Below are 22382 nucleotides of genomic sequence, written 5' to 3' on the forward strand. Positions count from 1 at the left end.
TGTGTTTGTACCCACAGGGTTAACATCGATTAGAGCCACAAAAGGAGACTGTAGATTTCATTGTGTAGCTTTGACACTGAACATCATCTGTTTTGTCCTCCTGCTTGTCATTGGAATTTTGTATTATAATTTGGTTATTTTTAGTGCACGTGGAGTAATTAGTGTCCTCCTTTTTTTGCCAGATGTGTCGGTGTGCAGCATGACAAGGCAAAACTTTGCCAAGTTATCGGTTTTGTTATTCACGTATGTGCTTGTGTAATATTATGTATTATTATTTGCTGGAACTGCAGGTTGTAGTTCTCATTGAGAGAATTATTATCTCTTTGTGGCTACAGTTTTACAGTCTGTTAGTAAACCAAAGCTGAACACTTTCTATTGAGCACAAGATAAGGGTTCACATACATAAAGTAAGATAACACTTGTCTAAAAAATAATTTTGTCCCTTTCCTCTGCTTTCCTAATTTGAGTCATCAAGAAGTATGTTACAAATTTGTGAAAAGTTAGGTTTGCAATATATTTTGCTTGTAGGTAGTCTGAGCCTGTAAGTCTTTGTATTGCAGCCTTCATGATCATCAGAGATGCAGCCATATGTTTAGAACATTGGTGGTACCATATCCTAGGTCAGCATTTGGTTTTGTTTTATTTTATGAACCTTGAAACATTTTATAGCCTACAACTTTTTATTATGGCAGCTTAGGTTTTTTGTTGCAGAGCTCATTGTGGAAATGTGAGAATTATATTTACACATCATGTGCAAGAGAATGTAAAAAATGTGCTGTTTGCTTTTTTTTTGTTGTCCTCTTTATAGCACTGTTAGTCTCAAGTTCTGAGGATCCTGCTATTTTATAGATTGGCTGAAAATTATCAGCATATAGCCTCTTAGTTCATAATGACGTAGAAAATTCATTAGGGTAAATCTCTATTTACTTTTTTTTTTTTACATGAAATGCATTTTTTTTTACTGCTAAATGGGTGATTTTTGCTATATAAAAATAGACAAGTGTATATAGCCCTCAAGGGTCTCGATATCTAAAAACAGAAGCAAGAAACCTTGGTATCAAATTTCCATTAGACATCATCTGTATCTTCTAATGTTTCAAAAGAATTACTGATAAATTGTTTGGCTGCTCCTTTTTTTCTCTTTTTTTCCAGGTTTCCTCACCCTATTCCTATAGAGAGGTTATTTTTGTTTAATTTGTACAGTTGGAACTGTTTTACATGCCTGGGCCGGTTTTTTATTCATTGGTTGTATAGTAAAAAAAACAAATGTATGTTTTGCATAATGCAGTTTGCTGCCACAGGGTCCACATTGCAGACCTTTGTGTCAACATGAGGGGATACTTAGCAAATGCTATGGAAAATCTGAGCCTGTTTTATTGGAATCAGTTCTCATCCCTGCATTTCCTGTGTCCCCTCAGAGATTTCTACTGTCCAAATTGTTTTGTACGTTCCCAGCCCATGTCACACCATTTATTGACCCACGTGTGACGAGAAGCAGCACCATATGTTTCCACATCACGCAGCACCCAGTCAGTAAAGGTCAGTCACATTACTGTGTCATTGTTCAAAGGTTTCTGCAGCAATTATAATCTGCTTTACCTGCGCTCCATTTAGGCTGGGTCAAAAACTGGTCCATAAACTGGACCCAAGCATGGCCTTGGTTATTCTCCCTTCCAGTATTTGCTGTGTAAATACAGGAGAGCCGCTAGAGATTGAACAAACCCAGTGTAACCTGCTGGTATTTGTCTTTGTAATTTGTAGTAGATATTGCTGTAGTTAACCCCTTCTTATGGTATTCTTTTCCCTGTGTAGCTTGTTATTAAGGCCCCCTTTAGCACTTCAAAAATCATAAGTTTCATGATCTAGCTACATTCACAATTCTGGATTAGTGGTGCAGTTCTGTGTGTGTGATACTTTGTGTTTGTATTACTAGTACTGGTCAGCATTACCATTGCAACATGCAGACATTTTTTTATTTATTTTTTTTAAGGCATGGCAAACTCGGTCCACCAAAATTCATAGATGTCAATGCCCCCACCATGTAACATTTTAAATTAGTTTCAGCTGCACTACTTTTCCTATGCTGTTAACTAGATGTTGAAAAAAAACTGAGATCAGACTGTCTTTTAATTGCAATAGGGACGGACAATGTCCCTTCTCCAATAAAATAAAAGTACCCGCCTGATCAAAATGTTTTATTTACACTCACTTTTCTATGCTTTATCATTGGCACTGCTATCTTCCTTGGGTCTTTTTCCATGTGTCAGATCTTCGCCATAGTGATTGGCACGTAGGAGTCTATTCAGTGGGTGTTTCAGATTCAGTTTAGCATAGCTTGGCATTCCAAGCTCAGCTTTACATGTGAAGCAATACACATCAATATTCATCAGCTCCTCTTCTGGGTGTTGGATCTTTGGCCATCTTGATTTTGCCAGGCCAGAATGGCGTTTATTCATTAATGACAGCACTGGAGATCCCAGGATGTCCAGCATTGCACACTTAGCTGTGCATGTGCAGCTCAGTGTACTTGTTAAAAAATAAAAAATAAAAATAAGATTGCAGACTGATCCATTCTGCAACAAAAATCCTGCCTGTTGGCTGTTTTTATTGTGGAGCAATAGTTCTGGGGTCTAGACTCATCTGCTTGCAATCAGTGTTTAGGATGACCCTGACACTTTTATACACCTGACTATTATAATTTTCAGTTATTTGTACAACTTTTCTCTATTGTAGAACAATTTGAATGCAACAAGTTCAAGTAAGTTTACCATCCACTACAGAGCAAGAATTACAACATTGAAAAAAATGAAATGTGGTTACACTTCATTGTGCAGGGGTATGTGATGAATGGCACAAATGCAGTCTTGACCTTGTCTCCTTTGTCATGGGTTTGTGACAGTGGTTCTCAAGCTGTGGTCTTCAGCTGGCATAAGCATTAGGTGGCCCAGCTGTAACCCACATTATTCTGGAGTAAGAGAGCGGGATGGGTAACAACATCCTTTACCATCACTGCCAAGTGTTCTGATGTTACTGCATATGTGTGATATGTAGTTTTTTTTTCATTGATTGCTCCCCATGTGTTTGGGACACCATTCTTCTGATAGAGATTTTACCTACTAGGGAAAACTCAAGCAAAATCTGCATTACAGTGGGTACCAAGTGCCATTTTGTTGTGTTTTATCTGCATTGGAAGAAACCTTTGTCTCGTTAAAACAAGCTAAAATTGGTTTGAAAACAGCTGAGAAGAAGTTTGAAAAGTCTGTACAGATTAAGGGCTAGGTGGCCTTTAGTACCTGTGACTCCCTAAAAAGGGATCCCTGGATCATGAGACTTGGAGAATCACTGGTCTGTGCAATGCAAGGAAATGCTTTTCTTGGTAACAAAGCTACATAGGAATTTCAGAAGTAACCATCCAACACTAGCAAGCTGATTACTGTTCAAATTTAATACAATATTTTTTTTGTGCGGTAAAAAGAGAATCCTTCCCATAACACCTTTTTCTTCAGTGAAACTGAATCATTTAGTAGTGGAAATGTTATCAGATGATCTGGCGGATAAGAATGAAGAAGAAGAAAAAGTTTTATGTGAAAGTGATTTAATAGGAAATTGTAGTGTGAATACTTTGTCTTTTCTACCTACCTTTAAAACAAAAGCAGCAGCAATCCTCAGTTCCTCTCAGGAAGTACTATGAGTTCAGGGTGTCATGGACCCCTCAGTATCCTGGACTCTGTTATTGATGCAGAGAGGGGCACTGATGTCATAACATCTGCACAGCAAACTTGTAATTTGTTTAGCTTTAGTTTCTTAAAAACTGCTTTCTTAAAGACTGTACAGCAATTTTTGGCTCCAGGTTGGACATATTAAACATGTTAAACATATTGAACATAGATCCCGTTAGAAGTCCAGGGCATTACTGTAAAAAGAGTAAACAAACTGCAAGCAGGCTTTTGTAGGCTTCTGGAAGATTTTGGAAAATGAGTGTACCAGAGTAGTGGTAAAAAATGCAATCTAATTCTAGATCCTGCTAGTGTTGGTCACATGACCAGAACCATAGGTATTTGGTCACCTGATCACCACTATAGAGACATTTATGCTTTTAATAAAGACCATGTGACCAAACATCAAGGATTGGCTATGTGAACACAAGTGGAAGGAGCCTGTAAGTCTTTCTTTGTATCTTATCCATTCCATTAGGAGACCTAAAAAGTTGAAATTGACTTTTTTTCCCTATACATATATACAATATTCCCGAAGTCCTTGAAGCTCATTTTGAAAATAGTACAAGACAAAAATAGGTCGATTGCTGAATGCAATTTTTCTGGCATGTACTGTAAAATTAAACCTAGAAGTGATTTGTTGCTTCAAGCAAAATTGTTCCATTTTTGCTGCAGTTTTCATAAACAAGACTGATTCTATACGGCAATGAAAGCAAGGTGTGTATAGCAGACAGAAGAACATGGCACGGCTCTATTGTTTTATGCTGTTAACCTAGATGGATTCTGCTGATTTCTATTCTTTGCTCAGTGTTTGTATGTCTCTGTTTTTCTGCTCTTAGCAGCATGTCTGGAATTGGTCCCATATTTACATTTTGATCCCAGTAATCTGGATCTGTGTCCCCCCCAGATGGTTTGAGTAGTGCTGTGTGTCAAACACCTCATTGATGTTTGATAATTAGTGCATGTTTATATTGCTCAACCATCCTATAAACGGATCAAAGGGAACTTTTTGTTCCACTAACTTTTGCCTGCTTGTCTCCCATCAGACCTCTGTTTTCCACAAAACATGGCCACATTTTATTTTATCTTCAGATGTTGGGAATTCAGCCACCCTACACATTTTAGAAGATGGAATTTGTTTTTAGCTGTTTTTTTACCTTTACCAGTGTACAGCATGATAAGGAATGGAATTATAAAGGGGCTACCCATTAGGGTTTATCTCTGTATTCTGTTGTATTTTCTTTCTTTGGTCTCTTGAGTTACCCGGCCCTGACTGCATTTGGTGAAGGGAAAGCTTTGTATGCAGGGATTTGAGGCTTAACTTTGATGCACTAGGGGTTCATGAAAGCAAATTAAGTCACTTCCTATTTTACAGGGCAGAAAATCGCAATGCTTTGTGGGCTACAATCAAATATTAGTTTATGTACTGGTTTAAAATCCTCTGTGTACCTTCAAAAAGTAACAGTGATCAAAATCTGGTATTCCAGTAAATGACCTACTTCCTTTCATTTCTGTACTATGTTTTTTGGGGGTTGACTCAGGCTTGACTTCTTTGGTTTATGAAATTGCAAGGTGAACTGATGGGACTAGTAGTTCACACAACACGGAAGTGACACTGACCATGAATAACTGGCAAGATCAGCTGGTATTGTCTGGCACTTGCGGAAAATGATTTATTTGTGGTGAGTTTGGTTTCACTATTTAGCCTAAGCTTTTATACATTACGTTTTAGGTTTAGAAACATGTTAGGGCTTTTTTTCCCAACATTATTTGCACTTTGGCCAGTTGAGGCTAAAATGTTAGTGTCCTTTAGTTACTTGTTGAAAGTTTGGGGAGTGATGTAGTGCAGGTTTTTTCTCCCCCCCTAGGCAAGAATCCACCCAAATCTGAAACTTCTGTTTTAGGCTGATAAAAGCTTACCAGTCACAGGTTTTGGAACAGCAACATTTTTCAGTTCTTGTCATCGAAATGTAGTCAGTTCATGTCCTGTAAACTTTAAAAGGTACAAAGGTAAATTGGCAGGGCTTAACACAAAACCATGAAATAGTAAGCACTGCCCAGACCGAAAGCTAAACCAAAGTACTTATTATTGTTTTGTACATTTGTGTTACCTTTTTCATGATCCGTATTTCATATTATTCATATTTTGTTCTTATCATTAGTAATAGGTGATTGTGCAGTACTGTCGTCTGAAGGGAACAATGTACTCATTCCATCACAAGAACTACTACTACAAAGGAACTTTATTCCTTCTTTGCCCTGACATCTAATGGTGTGTTTATAGCCCCAATAAGAGCTGATCCAGCCAGCTATTTCTTCAGTCCTAGGCTAGAGTTACAGGGATTCTGACAACCACCCGTAGATCTCCTGCCACCAATATGCTATAATATTGAAATGAATGAGTGTTCAATGATGTGACTTTACATAGGCTGCTGCATTTATCAACTGCTGACTTAGATCCTTCAGATGTCCACAGAGACAAACTGGACACAAGTTTGTCAATCAAAGCAGAGTATGTTAAGACAATTAACTCCAAATTTTAATAAAACTGTAACAATTGGTTGTTCTATATTCTTTAACCAGTAATGTAAATCGAATTGTCTACTACCAGAGATTTAGGTTTTCCCCCCCAAAGGTCTTCATGTCCTCTCTAGTGCCTCAATGTGACCACTATAAACCAAAAGTTGGAATCACAATCTCAAGAGTTGGTAACTATTAAATTTAGATGGGAGAGAGTATTCCTCTTTTAATGGGCTCCATAGTGGACTAAAGTAGCAGATATCTCACCAGAATCTTGTAATGTGCTCATGCCAATCCAGTATGACTTGGCTTGGCTTTTGATCATTGCATGCTACTCATCCATCTCTTTTTTTTTGTTGTGTTCCTGTTATGTTTGGGATTGCCATGTCTGTTGTTCCCTTTGTTTCAGCTTGCTTGCTGCTCTCCAAGATTAGCTTGTACTGACTAGGTGCTGGTGCAAGGCTTCAATGTCTCTCTTGTTTTCTAGAGTATTAATTCACAAGATTAGGATTTTGTGGTTCCCAGGATTTTCTTCTGATGAGCGTTGAGTAGGACAGTATCTATTGCACTGCCAGAATGTTCTTGTAGCGGATGCTTTGTATGCTCTCCAAAATATGATCATATCACATCCGTATCTGGGTCAGACTTTACAGAACAAGAGCCTGCTGCTGCCTGACCCAAAGACAATAAATGATCTGTCAAATGGGGCTGAATTTCTTACTCAACCAAAAAGTTTTTTTTCTTTTCAATAAAACGTGTGTTAAAACCATTGTCACCGCATACTAACATGTTCAGATAATTTATCACTTAGTCAAATGGTACATCTTTTTTTGATTAACTGCATTACAGATGTGCTGTGAAAAAAGCTGCAGAGTTGTTTTGTTTAGCGTTTGTTGCTGAGCTAGTTAATGGGAAAAGTGCGTTGGAGCCAATAAGAAGGATGCTATGATGCTATCTTGGACAGCTTGGATATATTCAAGTCTATGGCTACTCCAGCTGTGGATTTGGGTCCTGGCAGAGTTTGCTCTCCCTTGTGGGTGTGTATGGAATGACCAAGAAAATATATTTTGTATCCAGATTTTGGCTAATATTGGGTACATGAAAGCTTTAATTCCTTAAAATGCACGGCACAAACTACTTAAAAAGAAGAAAAGTGTGTTGCCCATGGTGGCTGGATTCTGTGTTGTCATGCTTCTATGACACATTTACTAAAATCAAAAATTTGACAATGGAAATTATTTCAACGTCTTTAGCCTCCTGTTATTTCTTACATGACCTAATAATAAAACCATGTTTTTTGGCAATGATCCAATTTACCCTGAGGATAACTGAGTGACAGCTGCATGCTGTGTCTCACTATAACCAATGTTAATAACATGGTTATCCAGCATTTTCATCTGATCAGGTTTAGTTATTTCTGACATAGGATTTCCTATTATTGACTAAAAAAGAAAAAAAAATACTTGAGCTGAGAATCCAATGCCCTGTCTTGTATACTCCAATTGCTTCAGCAGGAGGATGCCAGGCATTGGGAATACAAGATGTGATGAAGCAGGTTTCAGCTGCACTACCAAATGGAAGTCTTTTTGAACTCCCAATGTTACCAATCAGAGTCCCTTGTATGTACGTCAGGACAAGCTGGGTGCCATAGTTCTCAGTCCCACAACAGGTCACACTGGCAATTGGAGGTTCTGGAAAAATGTTGCACTGAGTTTTAAAGTAAGTGAAGCTGGTTTTCTTGATGAGCCACAACATGTGTATTCCTCAGTCCTCTATTCTGTTCACATTTACAACAAACATGAATGTTTTTTTTTTTTTTTTTGGGGGGGGGGGGGGGGGGGGTGTTAAATGTTTAACTACTGAGCATGGGGTTTTGTATGGTTTAGTATTTAATATTCAGCATAACTTAAAGTTCACCTTGATGTTCTAGATTAAAGAATCTCTCTGATGTCTCTGTACCCCAAGGCTCTTGAATTACTGCATATTTTCATACATACCACAAAAAGGGTTGGTGCTGATTTGGTGTGTTTCTAAAGGAAACATGGGAGCAAAACTAGGGCATGAAATGGAAGAAAAATCTATTAAATGTCCACTTATTTGGGACTGCAGGGCTTTTTATGCATTTGATTGTGCAAGGAATTTTACATATATTTTTGCTGTATGTGCCATTTGTAGTTTTTCTTCAATGACATTTATAGTTTTGTTTATATGTAACCTATTTGGTACATGGAACTGTCTTTCTAATGGTTTGTATATATTATATTGTTTTTCAGATGCCTTTGTAAATAGTCAGGAATGGACACTAAGCCGAGCTGTGCCGGAGCTCAAAGTGGTAAGTACCTAAATTCCTGCATGTGCAATAAATACCAAATGTATACCAAATACCATTGTGAGATCGAGATCTCACCTTCATCTACATGGTCTGTTCTCTCTCCATTAGCTTATACAAAAGTTCGTAGACATCTGACCACACCTATGTTGTATGGCCAAAAGTACATGGGCAGCAAATATTCAGGTGTTTCCAAGAAAGGATATTGGTATTGCTGCAGCACATAAGGACATTTTAGACAATTGTATAATTTCTAACTTGTGATAACATTTGAAAGGAAAGGGAATTTCTTTTCCAGAACAACTGTGCTCCTGTGCAAAAAGTAAGAGAATTGGAATACCCATTGTGATCCAGAGATCCTCGCCCATCATCTGTACTTGACATCACAAGTGCTTCATAAGCTAAATGCATTCAACTTTACAAAAACAAGCACACCAAAATCTTGTGAAAAGAGATTGTGGAAAAGTTTAAATGCCCATTAATTGTTATGGGAGGCCCAACAAACTCATATAGGTGTGATGATCACAAACATATGACTATATGACCAATGTATATAATTCACCAACAACCAAGACCCTTACCAAAGGCAGACATGTATTGTATGTGTACATTCCCTATGTCAATAGATGATAAAAATCAAACTATGAATTTAAGACCATTTAATCCTAGAAGTTTAGCTATCTATCTGGTCCACCAAGGTTAACTTATACATAGATGTGGACATTTAACTTGGGTATACTACATGTTAGAAAACCACTTTCTTTTCATAAATCTTGGTCCTTTGTCTTGTAACTGTTAATGTTGAAGAAACATTTCTTAACCTTGTTGGAGGCTGTTGTGTTTCAGAATTGTTGAAACCTTTTGTCAGGCTTCCAGCAGTTTATTTAATTTTATTTCTGTGGGCTTTTTGCAACACGTTCCCTTGTTACATCTGTAAATAATTACATATTCTCGCTGTTGCACGGTGTCGTGCTATTTCATGACTTGTAGTCGGAAAGCCTGACATAATGTTGCAGGATTTTAGAGGCAATCATACAGTCTTCAAGCCAGAGAAAAAGCTAATTCTATAGAGGCCTGTGGCAAGAACAGCTGGACCAATGTAAATTTCAAGGTCTGTCCTTTGCAGATGAGTTGCTTTCCAAGTAGTTGATAGGCACTTAGTTACTGTTCGTACAGTTCTTCAGTGGCACGGGGGAGGGGGGGGGGGTTGTTCTGAGCCTTTTCACCCTTTCCTAGTCCGTGGGGCAGAGGGTGTGGACAGGTCTTCCACTTCATTTTTGGATGTTGTCATCTTTTTACTGTTACGAGGGGGTGCTGAGAAGTTCCTGGTCTTGCCCAGAAAGAAGAGAGCCACAGTTATGAAATAACACATCTATTCAACATACTGATACACTTGGTACAGCGTAGTTGCAGCTTTTCTAGACCATTCAAATAAAATTCCTTTCGTTGGGCCGCAAGCCAGCTCTCAGCAGCATCTTTGACGTCAGAAATGTCCTCAAAATGTCCCTTCAGGTGTTTCCTCAAATTTGGGAAGAGATAATGGTCCAAAGGGGCCAGGTCAGGTGAGTAGGGGGGATGGTGGACCAATTGGAAACCCAGGGTGTTCAAATTGCCAGCCACAGTGTTGGACGTGTGCACAGGTGCATTGTCCTGCAAAAAAAGGATCCCTTTGGTCAACTTTCCACGGCGTTTCGTCTTTTATTGCTTCCTTCAGCTGGTCCAAGAGGTTAGCATAATACTGTCCCGTGATATTACAGCCCTGACGTAGGTAGTCCACCGGTAGAATACCGTCTTTGTCCCAAAAAACAAAGGCCATGACTTTTTTGGCCGATTTCTGGGTTTGGAACTTCTTCGGCCTTGGGGACACGCTGTGGTGCCATTCCTTTGACTGTTTCTTGGTTTCAGGATCATAGATGTGGAGCCAGATTTCATCCTCAGTCACTAACCTAGCCAAAAATTCCTGAGCAGCTTCAAAATAGCCCGAACAGGCTTTTGAAAGTAATAGAATTGATTTATAATAAGGTGCACATTGGAGAAGAGGTGTTTTTAATATGGGCACAGTTGCCCTGCAAAAAAAGAAAATTATCCATTTCCTTCTTTATCCAAAATAGGAATGTTTTGACGTTAGATATATTTTAAGGTGTAAATTTAGGGGCTTTCGTCCTGTTCCAGGTCAGCAATGTAAGAGTTAGTGCAGCCAGGGTTAGGAAGACTGGTATGTCACAAATGACTGCATGTCTTTTTTGCATAATTCAGAAAAGGACCTTTACCAGTATGAACAACCAATAGAATTTCAGGGATTGACATATTTCTCCCAATGTCACAACTTTATATTAATGAAAGCTCCATTTTAACCTATTATATATAAAAGTACTAATTGCTTGTTATGTGCAACACACAACCTGCCTCTTAGACATTTACATTATGTGTGAGCTGTCATATCTTTGTTCTATTGCTCCCAGGCTCTGGATCCTAGCTGTCGTCGTCTTGTGATTTTAGGCATTGGATGTGTGCCTGTAGAGGTTTGTTTAGTGTTATCTGAAAGTCTTTTGCTTGGTTTGAGCATTGATTGCTGCTCATGCACTGTATTCTTCCTAGTTAGTGACACTAAATTACCTCTCAGGAGGCGAGAAGGCTCTTGGATATAATACATGACACAGTTATTAGTAAAGGGCAATGTATTTATCTCTGATCTCCTATAAAATGAAAGCTTAGTACACAAAAGCCACAAATGGGGAAATTCTGCTATAGACACAGTCCTGTTTCATTTTTAAAGCTTGTGTTAAAATATGGTAGTGTCCTCTCCCCACCTTCTGCCTGATGCCTAAAAATTAAGGGTTACTGGAAGACTGATGATTTTAATCCCTTTGCTCATTTTCTTGTCCCACCGTGACATGCACTTTGCCAGTGACACCTTATCCAGTTTCAGTCCTGTTATATAGGAGATTGCATTAGGTAGATACCATTTGCATTTACTGGTACATTTATTTTACTAATGAATACAAATCTACAAGAAGTGTGCTTTAAATTTCTGCCCAGAGTTCACCTTTACCATTTCCTGATGCAATATGAGAACATTTTCTTACAATCGTATCAATTTTTCCTTTATTAGGGCATTGTGGGCAATCTAGCCAGTGGGAAGTCAGCTTTGGTACATCGGTACCTGACGGGTACTTATGTTCAGGAGGAATCCCCAGAAGGTATGTTCAGTCTTAACACTTCACCATATTTTATGTTTTTTAGATATTGAGATAAGATATTGCTATGTAAAAAAAAAAAAGTGATACATTTGTATACACAAGAAACTTTCACGACCAGCTCATCGACACATTTAAAGCCCATATTCATTGTCTTCCAAATGCTTTTTTGGCCTGAGATGAGGTCGGGATGCAGCAATTGTATAATTTAAATTTAAAACAAAAATTTGATAAAAATACTATATAGACTGTATATGCACTAATAAAATAATCAAACACAAATATAATTTCATTATTGTGCACCCTTCTTCTTGCCTTATAACAATGCTGGTCAGAGTTTGTTAGATTAGGCTGCTTTTCCCTTTGTAATATAATAGAATGTTTCTAGTTTTTCCTTACTGTCTTGAGTTTATTTACTTCCTGTCATATAAGAGGTGTACCAGGACGCTTCCTGCCTCTTTTTCTTGTATATGGTGCATCCATGCCTGGTCTTTGACTGTCTAAGCTCCTTCTTTACCTCACTGCCTGTCCCATTGGTTCTTTGCAGATATGGATGCAGGTAAATATACATTCTCTACAAGCTGAGGAGACTGAGAGGCCGCTGAGATATCTGACGTAGAGTTAACTCCTTTTCTGTGTTTCTTCATCCCTCTTCTTTGTTTTCCTTTGCATCTCCTAGTTTGGGTTACTTTCATCACACTCTCTGTGTTTTCCTGGTGTTGCCCACTAGACGTTGTGTCATGTAGAAGCATCATTTGTCTAATGTTACAAAGTGTACTTGGGAATTGTCCGACGTCTTGAAGCCTAACTTTACAATGGAGAGGTTGTGAAGAAGTATTGTAAAAAAAAAAAAAGTTTAATGAGCAGAGTTTTGAATGTCTGTGTTACATGTTGTTGTAGATGTACTGTTGAAGCATTGGTTGTGAGCAGTCACTTTCCACCCTTCTAGTAATAAGTTTGTGGATGTGAAAATCACCATCACAAGAGGTTCTTACCAGCATCAATAATGTGTGACATTGTGGCAAATTGGAAGTGACTCCTTAGCAGTGTGCAGATCTTCTTATCTCTGTAGTAACAATACAGAATACTCTGATTCACATATGTCCTGCATAGCCAGAGGCTCCATCTCTGTGTTATTTCCTTTTTGTATGGCACAATTTGGCCTTTTATCTCAGTGTTTGTCTGTCTATCATTGTTCCATGCTTTCTGTTACATTCTTCCCCTTTTTATTTTCCTTTTCTAATAGGTTTCTTGCTGGCAATACCAGAGCTGTTTCTAAATGTTTTTTTTTCCCCTGACTTATTATCTCTTTTTTGTTACTTTTTTGCATTATGTATACAAATGTTGTCTGTTTCCCTTGTTCCAGGTTGTGGTCAATTGTCCCTGCCTGTGCCAGGCTGTCTTCCCTACTTGTCACCTTTTGTATCTGGCTACTTCATTTCTATGTTTTGTGTGCCCCTTTACTTTTTATTACTCTTTCCTCTATATGTTTGCCTTTGTCAGTTTCATGCTATGTTTACTATTTGGGTATTTCAATGTCAATATTTTGCCATTTCTGCATTTTCTGGCTTTGACTTGCTGTCTACTCTCCTTTCATGTTTATCTGTTTTGGTTGTCTCCGGCTCCTCACAAATACCTTTTCGTTCTAAATCATCTTTCTGCTTACCTTGTCATTATTTGGATGTCTTAACAATATGTGACTGTGTAATTTAAAAAAATAATAAAAAACGGTTGTTTCTCAACCTTTTTAAAATTGATATAACTTTCAGGTCTTCAGATAACCCCTGCTATAATTACTATACCCACAACTCACAGTACATAGATGTGGTGGACAGTGGGACGGGACGAATGTTCCCTAAATTGCTGTCCAGTGTGAAGAATGCCACCCTTGCAGATAGCCAAAAAGACCATTAGTGTCAGGTAAACTGATCTGATAGACACAAATGTCTTATACCTTAAGGAACCCTTTGTAACCTCAGGAGGAACCCTGGTTGAGAAACACCGCTCTTTGTTTTAAAGCATGGATAGAGTTTGACAATCAAACATCTATGGTCTATATAATCTCGGAATCATCTGAACAGAATTCCATTAGACTAGATAACTGAAAGCAAAAGGGATAAGTAAGTCTGGAGGAATCCCGGGGTACTACAGAACCTTGGTTGAGAAACACTGGTGTATAGTATTGAACTATGTAGGTATGGGTGTATGCAATTTTTGTGTGAGGTACACGCATATATACATGCCAATGATGTCTCCCCCTTTCCTGGGGACAATAATGTGTACTAACTGATCATGGTCATGTTTAAATTTCTGCTGATAAGATATATTTCCACTGGTAGTGAGGCATGACTGGTCCTCTTTAAGTTAGATTTAGCTTTTATATAGGCAGAGATTAAGTGTCGGTGTAAGAGGTTTGAACAGTTGGGATATGTTCTCTATATCTTGGTACCTCTGTTCAGTTTCGGCCCTGCTGTAAGGTAATGGCATCGCTTAGCTGGGGAGACATCCTCTTGTGATTCTTTCTTGCAGAAGGTGGCAGCTCTTCTGTACAGAACTGCTATTTCTCATGGGATTATGAAGTGTTTCTGCATCCTTTTAGCTAGCTCCATGTCACTTATTCTGACAGCAGAAGTACTCTGGGAGCACATGACAAAACGTGGGCAGAGATGCTGAGGGGAGCCTGCGCTGTCATTGGGGAATGTATGTCTAGAGAAGTGTACATAGCGATCTTTTACATACAGCAGGACGGTTATTGCAGTCACTGCTTGGCTGTTTACATGAGAACCTGTCACGTTGGTTTGCTGCTTGGAACAACAAGTAACTTTACTATTGAATCATACCAATAATAAAGCTTTTTGTTAGTATTATTTCTCAAACAAGCTGTTATGCTGCCTAAATGAATGATCTTTGTTAGTCTTTGTCAAAACAAATATTTGCAAAACATGCACAACATTTTATTCCCTTACTGTGCATTGCATAATATCATGCATGTCTTCCTGTTCCCACTGAAATGGATTTTAAACCTGCCACAGCCTGGCTTGTAACGCATAAGTGTAAATTGGATTTCTATAGAGTAGCAAAGAAAGAAACCACCCTTTTTTGTTCTCCGTTGTCATCAGCAAAGGGATTTTTAGTCTGCCATAGGCCTTATAGTTGTTTAGATATTACTGATGGCAAATTCCTTTCTTTTTTTCTTTTAAACAAAGTTCCAACATTTTTGATCCTGTTTGTTATAATCCCCAGCCTCAGTATTAGAAATCAGGAGGTAATGTGTTCCTGAATGTTGTTAGGAGGAGACTGCAGAGTAACAAAGGGATGATCTCATCACTGTGCTGCTTCTCCTTCACTGTTCAGGCACAGAATGAGATGGGGTTCCTGGCCTGACCTGGGCTCAAAGAGTAAGTGGGTTGAGTTCTGCTGGCTGTCATTTTTTCTGGAGCACTGAGGACATCTAGCGGCAGAAAAGGAATACTGTGGGAAACAGCTCAGACTATTGAAGAATATTGCAGCAAAAGCATGAGTTTTTTTATTGTGATTTAAGTGATGTCCTCACAATAAAGTGCAGGTTCCCATCCTCCTGTTTAGTGTCTGATTCCAGCTTTTCTCCAACCTTATCACTTCAGTTATTGTTCTTTGTAAGATGCAGACGTTTTCTTTTATAGAGATGATACTTACTGAAAGGTCTTTAGAAAGCACTAAATGGAAAACAATTATCTCACACTTAAATGTGGAAAATTCAGATTCCCTCTTATTTCAAATCAAATATTCTGATTTTTATCATTAGCTGCTAAGACTCCTAACTCAACACTTATCTTGTGAACTCCTGACGCCCATTTGCACACATCATCCTAATCTCTAATGAAGGGGGGAATATTTCAACCTTTGAAATGCCTGGAATGTAATTTCTTGTGTCACCCCAGTTGTGAATGATCTTTTTTTGGACGATTATTGGTGTTGCAACGCTGTTTGATTCACTCTTTTAAACGTCTCGTCTTTTTATTACGATTTAACACTGTTTTCCCAATTTCCTAACTCTGGGTTATGGTTTTGGCCATGCCTGCCATGAATGACTTGCAAGCTCCCTTATCAGCTGCTGGAATTCATTACCTAAATGTAAATAGCAGTCTTGCATAGCCAGCACTGTGCTTATTTCCTACACCTCAAGGGGTGAAGCTGCACATATTTGGAAACACAAAATCCATGTAACTGGCATATATATATATATATATATATATATGTCAAAAAAAATTGTTAGTGTGTTACCTATATGAAAAAAAATCATTATGATTTTTATTAACACAAGATTTTTTTATTCTTTTTTTTATGATACAGAAGTGAAATTTTTTGACACAAGTTGTGCATGTAGGTGTGACCTCCATGTTGTGTTGAACTACTTTTATCAATAGCATGGTCCCTCTAGAAGAGGATTTCCCTTCTTTTTAGAAGAAAAATCATTTTGCTTATTGTCTTTTTCTAATAATTTATACAACTAAGTGCAGTCTACATGCACTGCCCATTGGGTAGAATTCCCTTTACCATTGGCTAGCTGCATGTGACTGAATGTCTTTTTAAATGCTTCCACCCATTTCCATGTACTGATACTTCCATCACGACAACCAGAAATACAGAAGATACTGAAAAAAGAGACCCTGTCATTAAAAAAAAATGTTACTTTTTAGTGTGTCCACATACTTTCTGCGGACTTTTAAGAACCTTCGTTTACAGTTGACAGGCAAAGATTCGGTGGTTTCTGCTACTCTCCATCTTCATATATTCCCATTGGTCTACCCACCAATACACTGGTGTGCAACGAAAAAAGTTGGCATTGTTTGCACAGTGTGTTCTGAAGTGCTGTCCTACATAACAAAATGCTGCAGCACATAGGAACAACCATTTTCTATGTGGTTTAACAATGCATTGCAATTCACAGTTTGTGGTATAGATGAGCCCGTATTAAACATAATTTTAATTATCTGCTATTATTGATTTGTGTTGCCTTTCTCTTCTGCTCTTTGTGCTTATTTAGCATTTGTGTATGGATGCAGCTGCTGCCTTCAGCCACCCTCATATCCAATTATTCAATTAGTTTTTATTTTTCTTATTGTCTGTCTTTTATTTCTTTTTATGATAATCATAGCTGGCCTATAGTATTTATCATTATATACAGCAGATGTGTCATGACTTCTGTGTAGGTGGCTACATCAATGTCTCTCCCACACAGGATTCACCATGAAGGGAATTTCTAAATGATGCACATTTTCCATGTACAGATCTCACTTGTACCCACAGGAATATACTTTTCCAGCAGCACATTGTAGTTTATGGAGCACAATGCAGTCCAGAAGGTCCACAGCTTTTTCCCTAAATTAGGATATTTACAACATATGTTTTGTACAGCCAGGCAGCTTGTTAAATACAGCCAGCACTAGATCTATAAATCTGTCCCTATTTCTTCACTTTCTGTAGCCACAAATACTTCTCTTGTAAAAGGCCAAAGTTTAAATGAAAACTTCTTTACAAACATTTTTGCCAGCATCTTAAAATCTTTTGTTTCTGAGCCGGTGTACTTTGGCTCTGCACATTCTCAGATAACCATTTCCTAATTTATAAAAGCACATCTGCCAATTGAAAGAGCATTCTATGGAGTTTTGCCAACATCTCTTCTTCACTGTACAAAGGTCCTTCCTGTAACATTTGTTCACGTGTGCCTTATAGCCCTTACTTAAGTGAAGCAGCATTTTGAGTATCATCATGTAAACCTGCAAATTCATTTCAGCAAGTTATCACCATGAAGTACATTGGGACATGATTGGGTAGCTTTAACCCTTCCTCTGCAGTTATTTATTCCCATAGTAGAACTGCGCGCAGGCTTTTGTTTTCATTTATAGATATATTAACGAGCAGTAAATAAGGTTAAAAAAGTCTTCACTGACCATTTTAGCTGTAGATGCTTTGGAGCTCTTCATCCTCAAAGAGCAGCAGTGACATTTTTAAGCAGGGTCTAGTTTCTCCTCTCTGTCCTCATCTTGTGTTCTAAGTATAGAATCTGTCAGGCTTCTGTGTCATTGCTGACATGGGGAGAAATAAAAGTACATTCGCTTTAAACCTTAAGGGTGTAGTGTCAGGCAGGGCTTGTTGTAAGGTTTTTATTACTGTTTTTTGAAAATCTGTAAAAATGTGATTGTCCATAAACTGGTCATTTTTCTACTTTGCTATCACTTTTGTATTAAAAATGTATGGAGAACAACTTTGTACGCCTTATTAGTGTATGCTGGCACTATTCATTAAATAGATGTAACTTGAATAAAAAAAAAAGTGTGTATTCTTTTTATTAGTGGTTTGTGTGGAGGAGGATAGGGTATGGTATTTATATAAGGCTTTTATATGTAGTGTTGTGTGTCTTTGTGTCGTCTTCAGATGAGGTTTGTTTTTTGGTATAAAGGTTTGGGGTTTGTTTTACTTTTGCACCATCCTCTCATTCATCAATATTCACATTGTCCTGTGGTGCCTCCTTCATCCTGTACGTGTTGTATGAGTTGCCTGTCCAGAGCAGTGCTGCAGACTATTAAGAAAAATAAAGCATTCTCTTGCGGTATAAATCATACTTTTTATTCGGCATTTTACCAAATATCAAAGGTCTGGTTCTAACATGCAGCTCTGCTCTGTTTGTCGGGCTCTGGCACCGTTTATTCATCTATATTGTAGAACACTAACCACATGGATATTGTTTGTGAAAAGATATTCTGCTACAGGAGAGCACATCTGATAGCTACTGTATGGCCCCAGTGTATACCCAGTATTTTCACTGATAGAGAGTAAAACTTTACCGATCAATGTGTGAATAGCTAAAAATCTGCAACAATTCCTCCTGAAACCTATCCGAGATCTGCACTGAATAAATTGCCCACACCAAGTTAAAGGGCCATTAAACTAAAACAAAAGGTTATAGTAAATAGAAGTAATGCTAGTAATATTCATAGCTATGTAGAAGTACTAATATTAGGACATATGTCCATTTTGTTACACAACAATGACACTTGGATATCTTCCATGGCGATTGGTAGGAAAACATATTTCCCTCACCATACAATATCGTTTTGTATTGGGAAAACATTTTTCCCTCGCCATACAATTTTTATTTTTTACATGTACTCCTATAAAAACATTCTTCATACATGAATTATTAGAAAAACCTTTACATGATCTGGGTGCCTAATAAGTTTTAGGGATCCTTCAACTGGAGGTGAATGGGGCGTCCCTGCTGGTACCACCCCAGATGGATTTAGTACTTGCCCTCGCCATGTGTTTGGCCAGCTCCTGTGCATTCAAGTCTTTTACAAGCAAGATCCACGGTTTCCTTCCGTCTTTCCTTCCATTCATATCCTCCCTTCTATGTTTGAGGGTTTGTGACAATGGCTAACAATTACATATCTGTGACAGGTGGGAGGTTCAAGAAGGAGATTGTAGTTGATGGACAGAGCTACCTCCTACTCATCCGTGATGAAGGTGGACCGCCAGAAGCACAAGTAAGATGCCAAGTGAACTTTTATCCTTGTTTTTCTTTCTGTATCGCTATATATACAATATTCCCTGTTTATCACAAACTCAACTTGATTAAATGCAGTGCCATAACATACCTGGCCAAGACACTTGTTTTTGGTCTTGGAAATCCTTTTTTGAGCTTGATTACACCAGGCAACCTTCTGACTGGAAGCCAAGTAGTGCCGAAACGGCTAACAAATTCCAAAGTGTTAATTTTTTATAAACTGTTCTTTTGTCACTATTTTTTACTCCATGTCTCATACTTTCATTTTAAAAATTACCAATTTATCACACATTGCTTCTAGGTCACTTCATTTTCAGGGCAATCTGGACCTTCTAGTAGGACAATTCGGCAGTAGCTACTCAATAGGCCTAATTTATTAAAGCTCTCCAAGGCTGGTGAGGATACATGTTTATCAGTGAGGATGAGTGGAATGGATCTGGTCCAGGATTCTAAATGTTTACTAGCAAATAGCTAATGACTTTGAGGAAATCCATTCTAGGTTTGCTGGATCACCCAGGTTCACTGATGAAAGTGTATCCTCTTCAGCCTTGGAAGGGCTTTAATAAATCAGGCCCTGTGTCTCTAAATGAGACTCCATCCAGAACTGTGTGAACTATTGACAGTAATAGGGAGGTTTTGCTCTACTCTGTTTCATTCACAACATAACTCCACAGCAATAAAGTAAAGAACTGCAGAAAACTTTAGAGCTGTACTTGCTGTTAGTAAACATGAAACAAATGGAAGCAATTAAGGGTTTAGGGTGAATGTTCAGGTTTTGTGATAGTCTAGTATTACCAGTAGGTTTTGGGTGAATAAATGTGTGCCCTTGTGTGTGAATGTCAGAAATGTATAGGAAACACCGTGCAAAACACCATCTTGTACAAATGAATATTTCTGAATATTCAAATACAAAAATGTTGCTGGAAACAATGTCCTGCTCAAAAAGCACAACATGTTGTCTTTAGGTCAGAAAGAATGAGCTGAATTTGATACAATTCCTGGAAAGCATCATCAGATTTTATAAAACTTCTTTAGAGTAGTCCTCATTTAACCTATTTTGTCCTCATTATTCCTTGTGATGAATTGTCTTATCTTATAAAGCCATTTTATAAATATTTCCATTTATAGTTCTATTTCTTATTTTGTTTTCTTGTGCTTGACGTTTTCTTTCCTTTAGTTTGCTATGTGGGTGGATGCTGTGATCTTTGTCTTCAGCCTGGAGGATGAGATCAGTTTCCAGACAGTCTATCACTACTATAGCCGCCTTGCCAACTACCGCAACACCAATGAAATCCCCATGGTCCTGGTGGGAACTCAGGGTGAGTAAAGCCAGCACCCAAAATCAGCTGTGTGTGTGCAGTGTGTACTAAATGTGTGAGCATAGCTCCATCTACTGGACATACAACTAACTGCATCACATTCTCTATTTACATACTAATCCCTATACAAACAAAATACTAGAGGTGTGCTTATAAACTGATTACATTTATTAAACCGAAAGTAATAAAGAGTTTTTCCAGTTTTTCACCTATTTAATTGTAAGGGTTTCAGGTTTATAGACCTGAAATGTTCTTGCTGTATAGATGTGCATTTTTTATGCAGTTGAATGGCCACAGTAAGGCCGAACCTCTGCTTTACACGTTGACCCATAAATGTCTCCTTGCCTAAAAAGCCATATAAATAAGTCCTAACATTAGTACACAGAAGAGAAGACATTTGGAAATTGGCTTTCTGCAGAGGTGGCTATCCCGCCCCCATCCTTGTTTGGAACACACACTGCCTAAATACAGCCATGGTAATTGCACTTTTTCAGAAACATCTGTATACCTGCTACATATACATAGGAGGGAGGATATGAATGGTACAAAGCATAAAGTCATGCACCACGAACCTCGCTTAGTTTTCACATCAGAATGTGATCCCAATGATTTTGATAATGACATTATGTATGCTGCTGATTTCTTGAGGTTTACACGTGTAACAGATAGTATAGTTGACTCAGAATGGGGCAATAAACACAAAACAGTGAAAGACCTTGACTTGTTTGAGGTGACAGAAAACTGTGATAACTCAGATCACCGTCTTTACCACTGTGATGAACAGTAAAAGCATCTTAGATGCATCATACAGTGAGGTGGATGGTCTACAGAAGCACAAGACCCTGGTGAGTTCCTTTTCTGACATCTGACAGAATTGTAAGTGGTCACAGGATCACCAAAACTGGACAGCTGAAGTTTGAAAAAAGGTAGCCTGGTCTGAGGTACAGAGCTAGTAGGCCAGTCACTAGATTAGAATCCAGAAGTATATCTTTGTGATGTTTTAGAAGGAGGGGGATTCACATGTAAAACACTAATATCAATATGTTCCTGTTCATTTTTTATCCTTAATAAAAAAAATATTCCTAATAGTTTGCATGTTTACATCTTTGCCTCCTAAAGGATTTGTTAATTTTTCTGTTATATTTGTGATGCACATAATTTTGCTGTTTGGTTCCAGGATCAGGGGAGCAGAGCTGTCAGCATAAAGCTCCGCTGATTGCTCTGCTCCCTGAGTTGCTGAGGAAAGGGAAATCCTGATCAGGCTTTCCCTTTCCTCAGGGAGCAGAGCAATCAGCGGAGCTTTATGCTGACAGCTCTGCTCCCCTGATCCTGGAGGCAATACGAGGGCAATAGAGGTTGAATGGAAATACCATGTCCATTCATACCTCTACTGTTCTGTGATTGGTCTATTTCTCAGCCAATCACAGAGCAGTAGAGGTATGAATGGACATAGTATTTCCATTCATTGCCCTCCTATTGCCTGCGGTTACAGCTAATTGAGGGCACCTGCTTTCAATTAACTGTGACCGCACAGTTCCCACGGTCCAGGAATCCCACAATGACATTATGATTCATAATATCATTGTAGGATAACCTGTAAAAAATTAAAAAAACAAGTTTAAAATAAAAAACAGATCCGAAATAAATAATTTAAGAAAAAAAAAAGTTAAATTACACACACATTAATAATATAATTTTAAATTAAAGCCTTGTCCTATTTTTTACTTATATTTTAACCCTTTCAGGGAATGAGTA

At 38.1% G+C, this 22382-nt stretch overlaps 1 protein-coding gene across 5 annotated transcripts in view; it reads left to right on the forward strand.

Annotated features, from left to right (window-relative positions):
* Positions 1 to 22382, forward strand: part of AGAP1 (ArfGAP with GTPase domain, ankyrin repeat and PH domain 1) — a 232650-nt gene that overhangs the window by 108845 nt on the left and 101423 nt on the right. For all 5 annotated transcript variants that reach the window (XM_072418502.1, XM_072418504.1, XM_072418503.1 and 2 more), the window contains 4 exons: positions 8510 to 8568; positions 11678 to 11765; positions 19203 to 19288; positions 20486 to 20627. In XM_072418502.1, coding sequence (XP_072274603.1) covers positions 8510 to 8568; positions 11678 to 11765; positions 19203 to 19288; positions 20486 to 20627 — 375 coding nt within the window. The remainder of the gene's footprint in view (positions 1 to 8509; positions 8569 to 11677; positions 11766 to 19202; positions 19289 to 20485; positions 20628 to 22382) is intronic.

Source organism: Pyxicephalus adspersus, chromosome 7 (genome assembly GCF_032062135.1).
Source record: "Pyxicephalus adspersus chromosome 7, UCB_Pads_2.0, whole genome shotgun sequence".
Classification (NCBI taxonomy): Eukaryota; Metazoa; Chordata; class Amphibia; order Anura; family Pyxicephalidae; genus Pyxicephalus; species Pyxicephalus adspersus.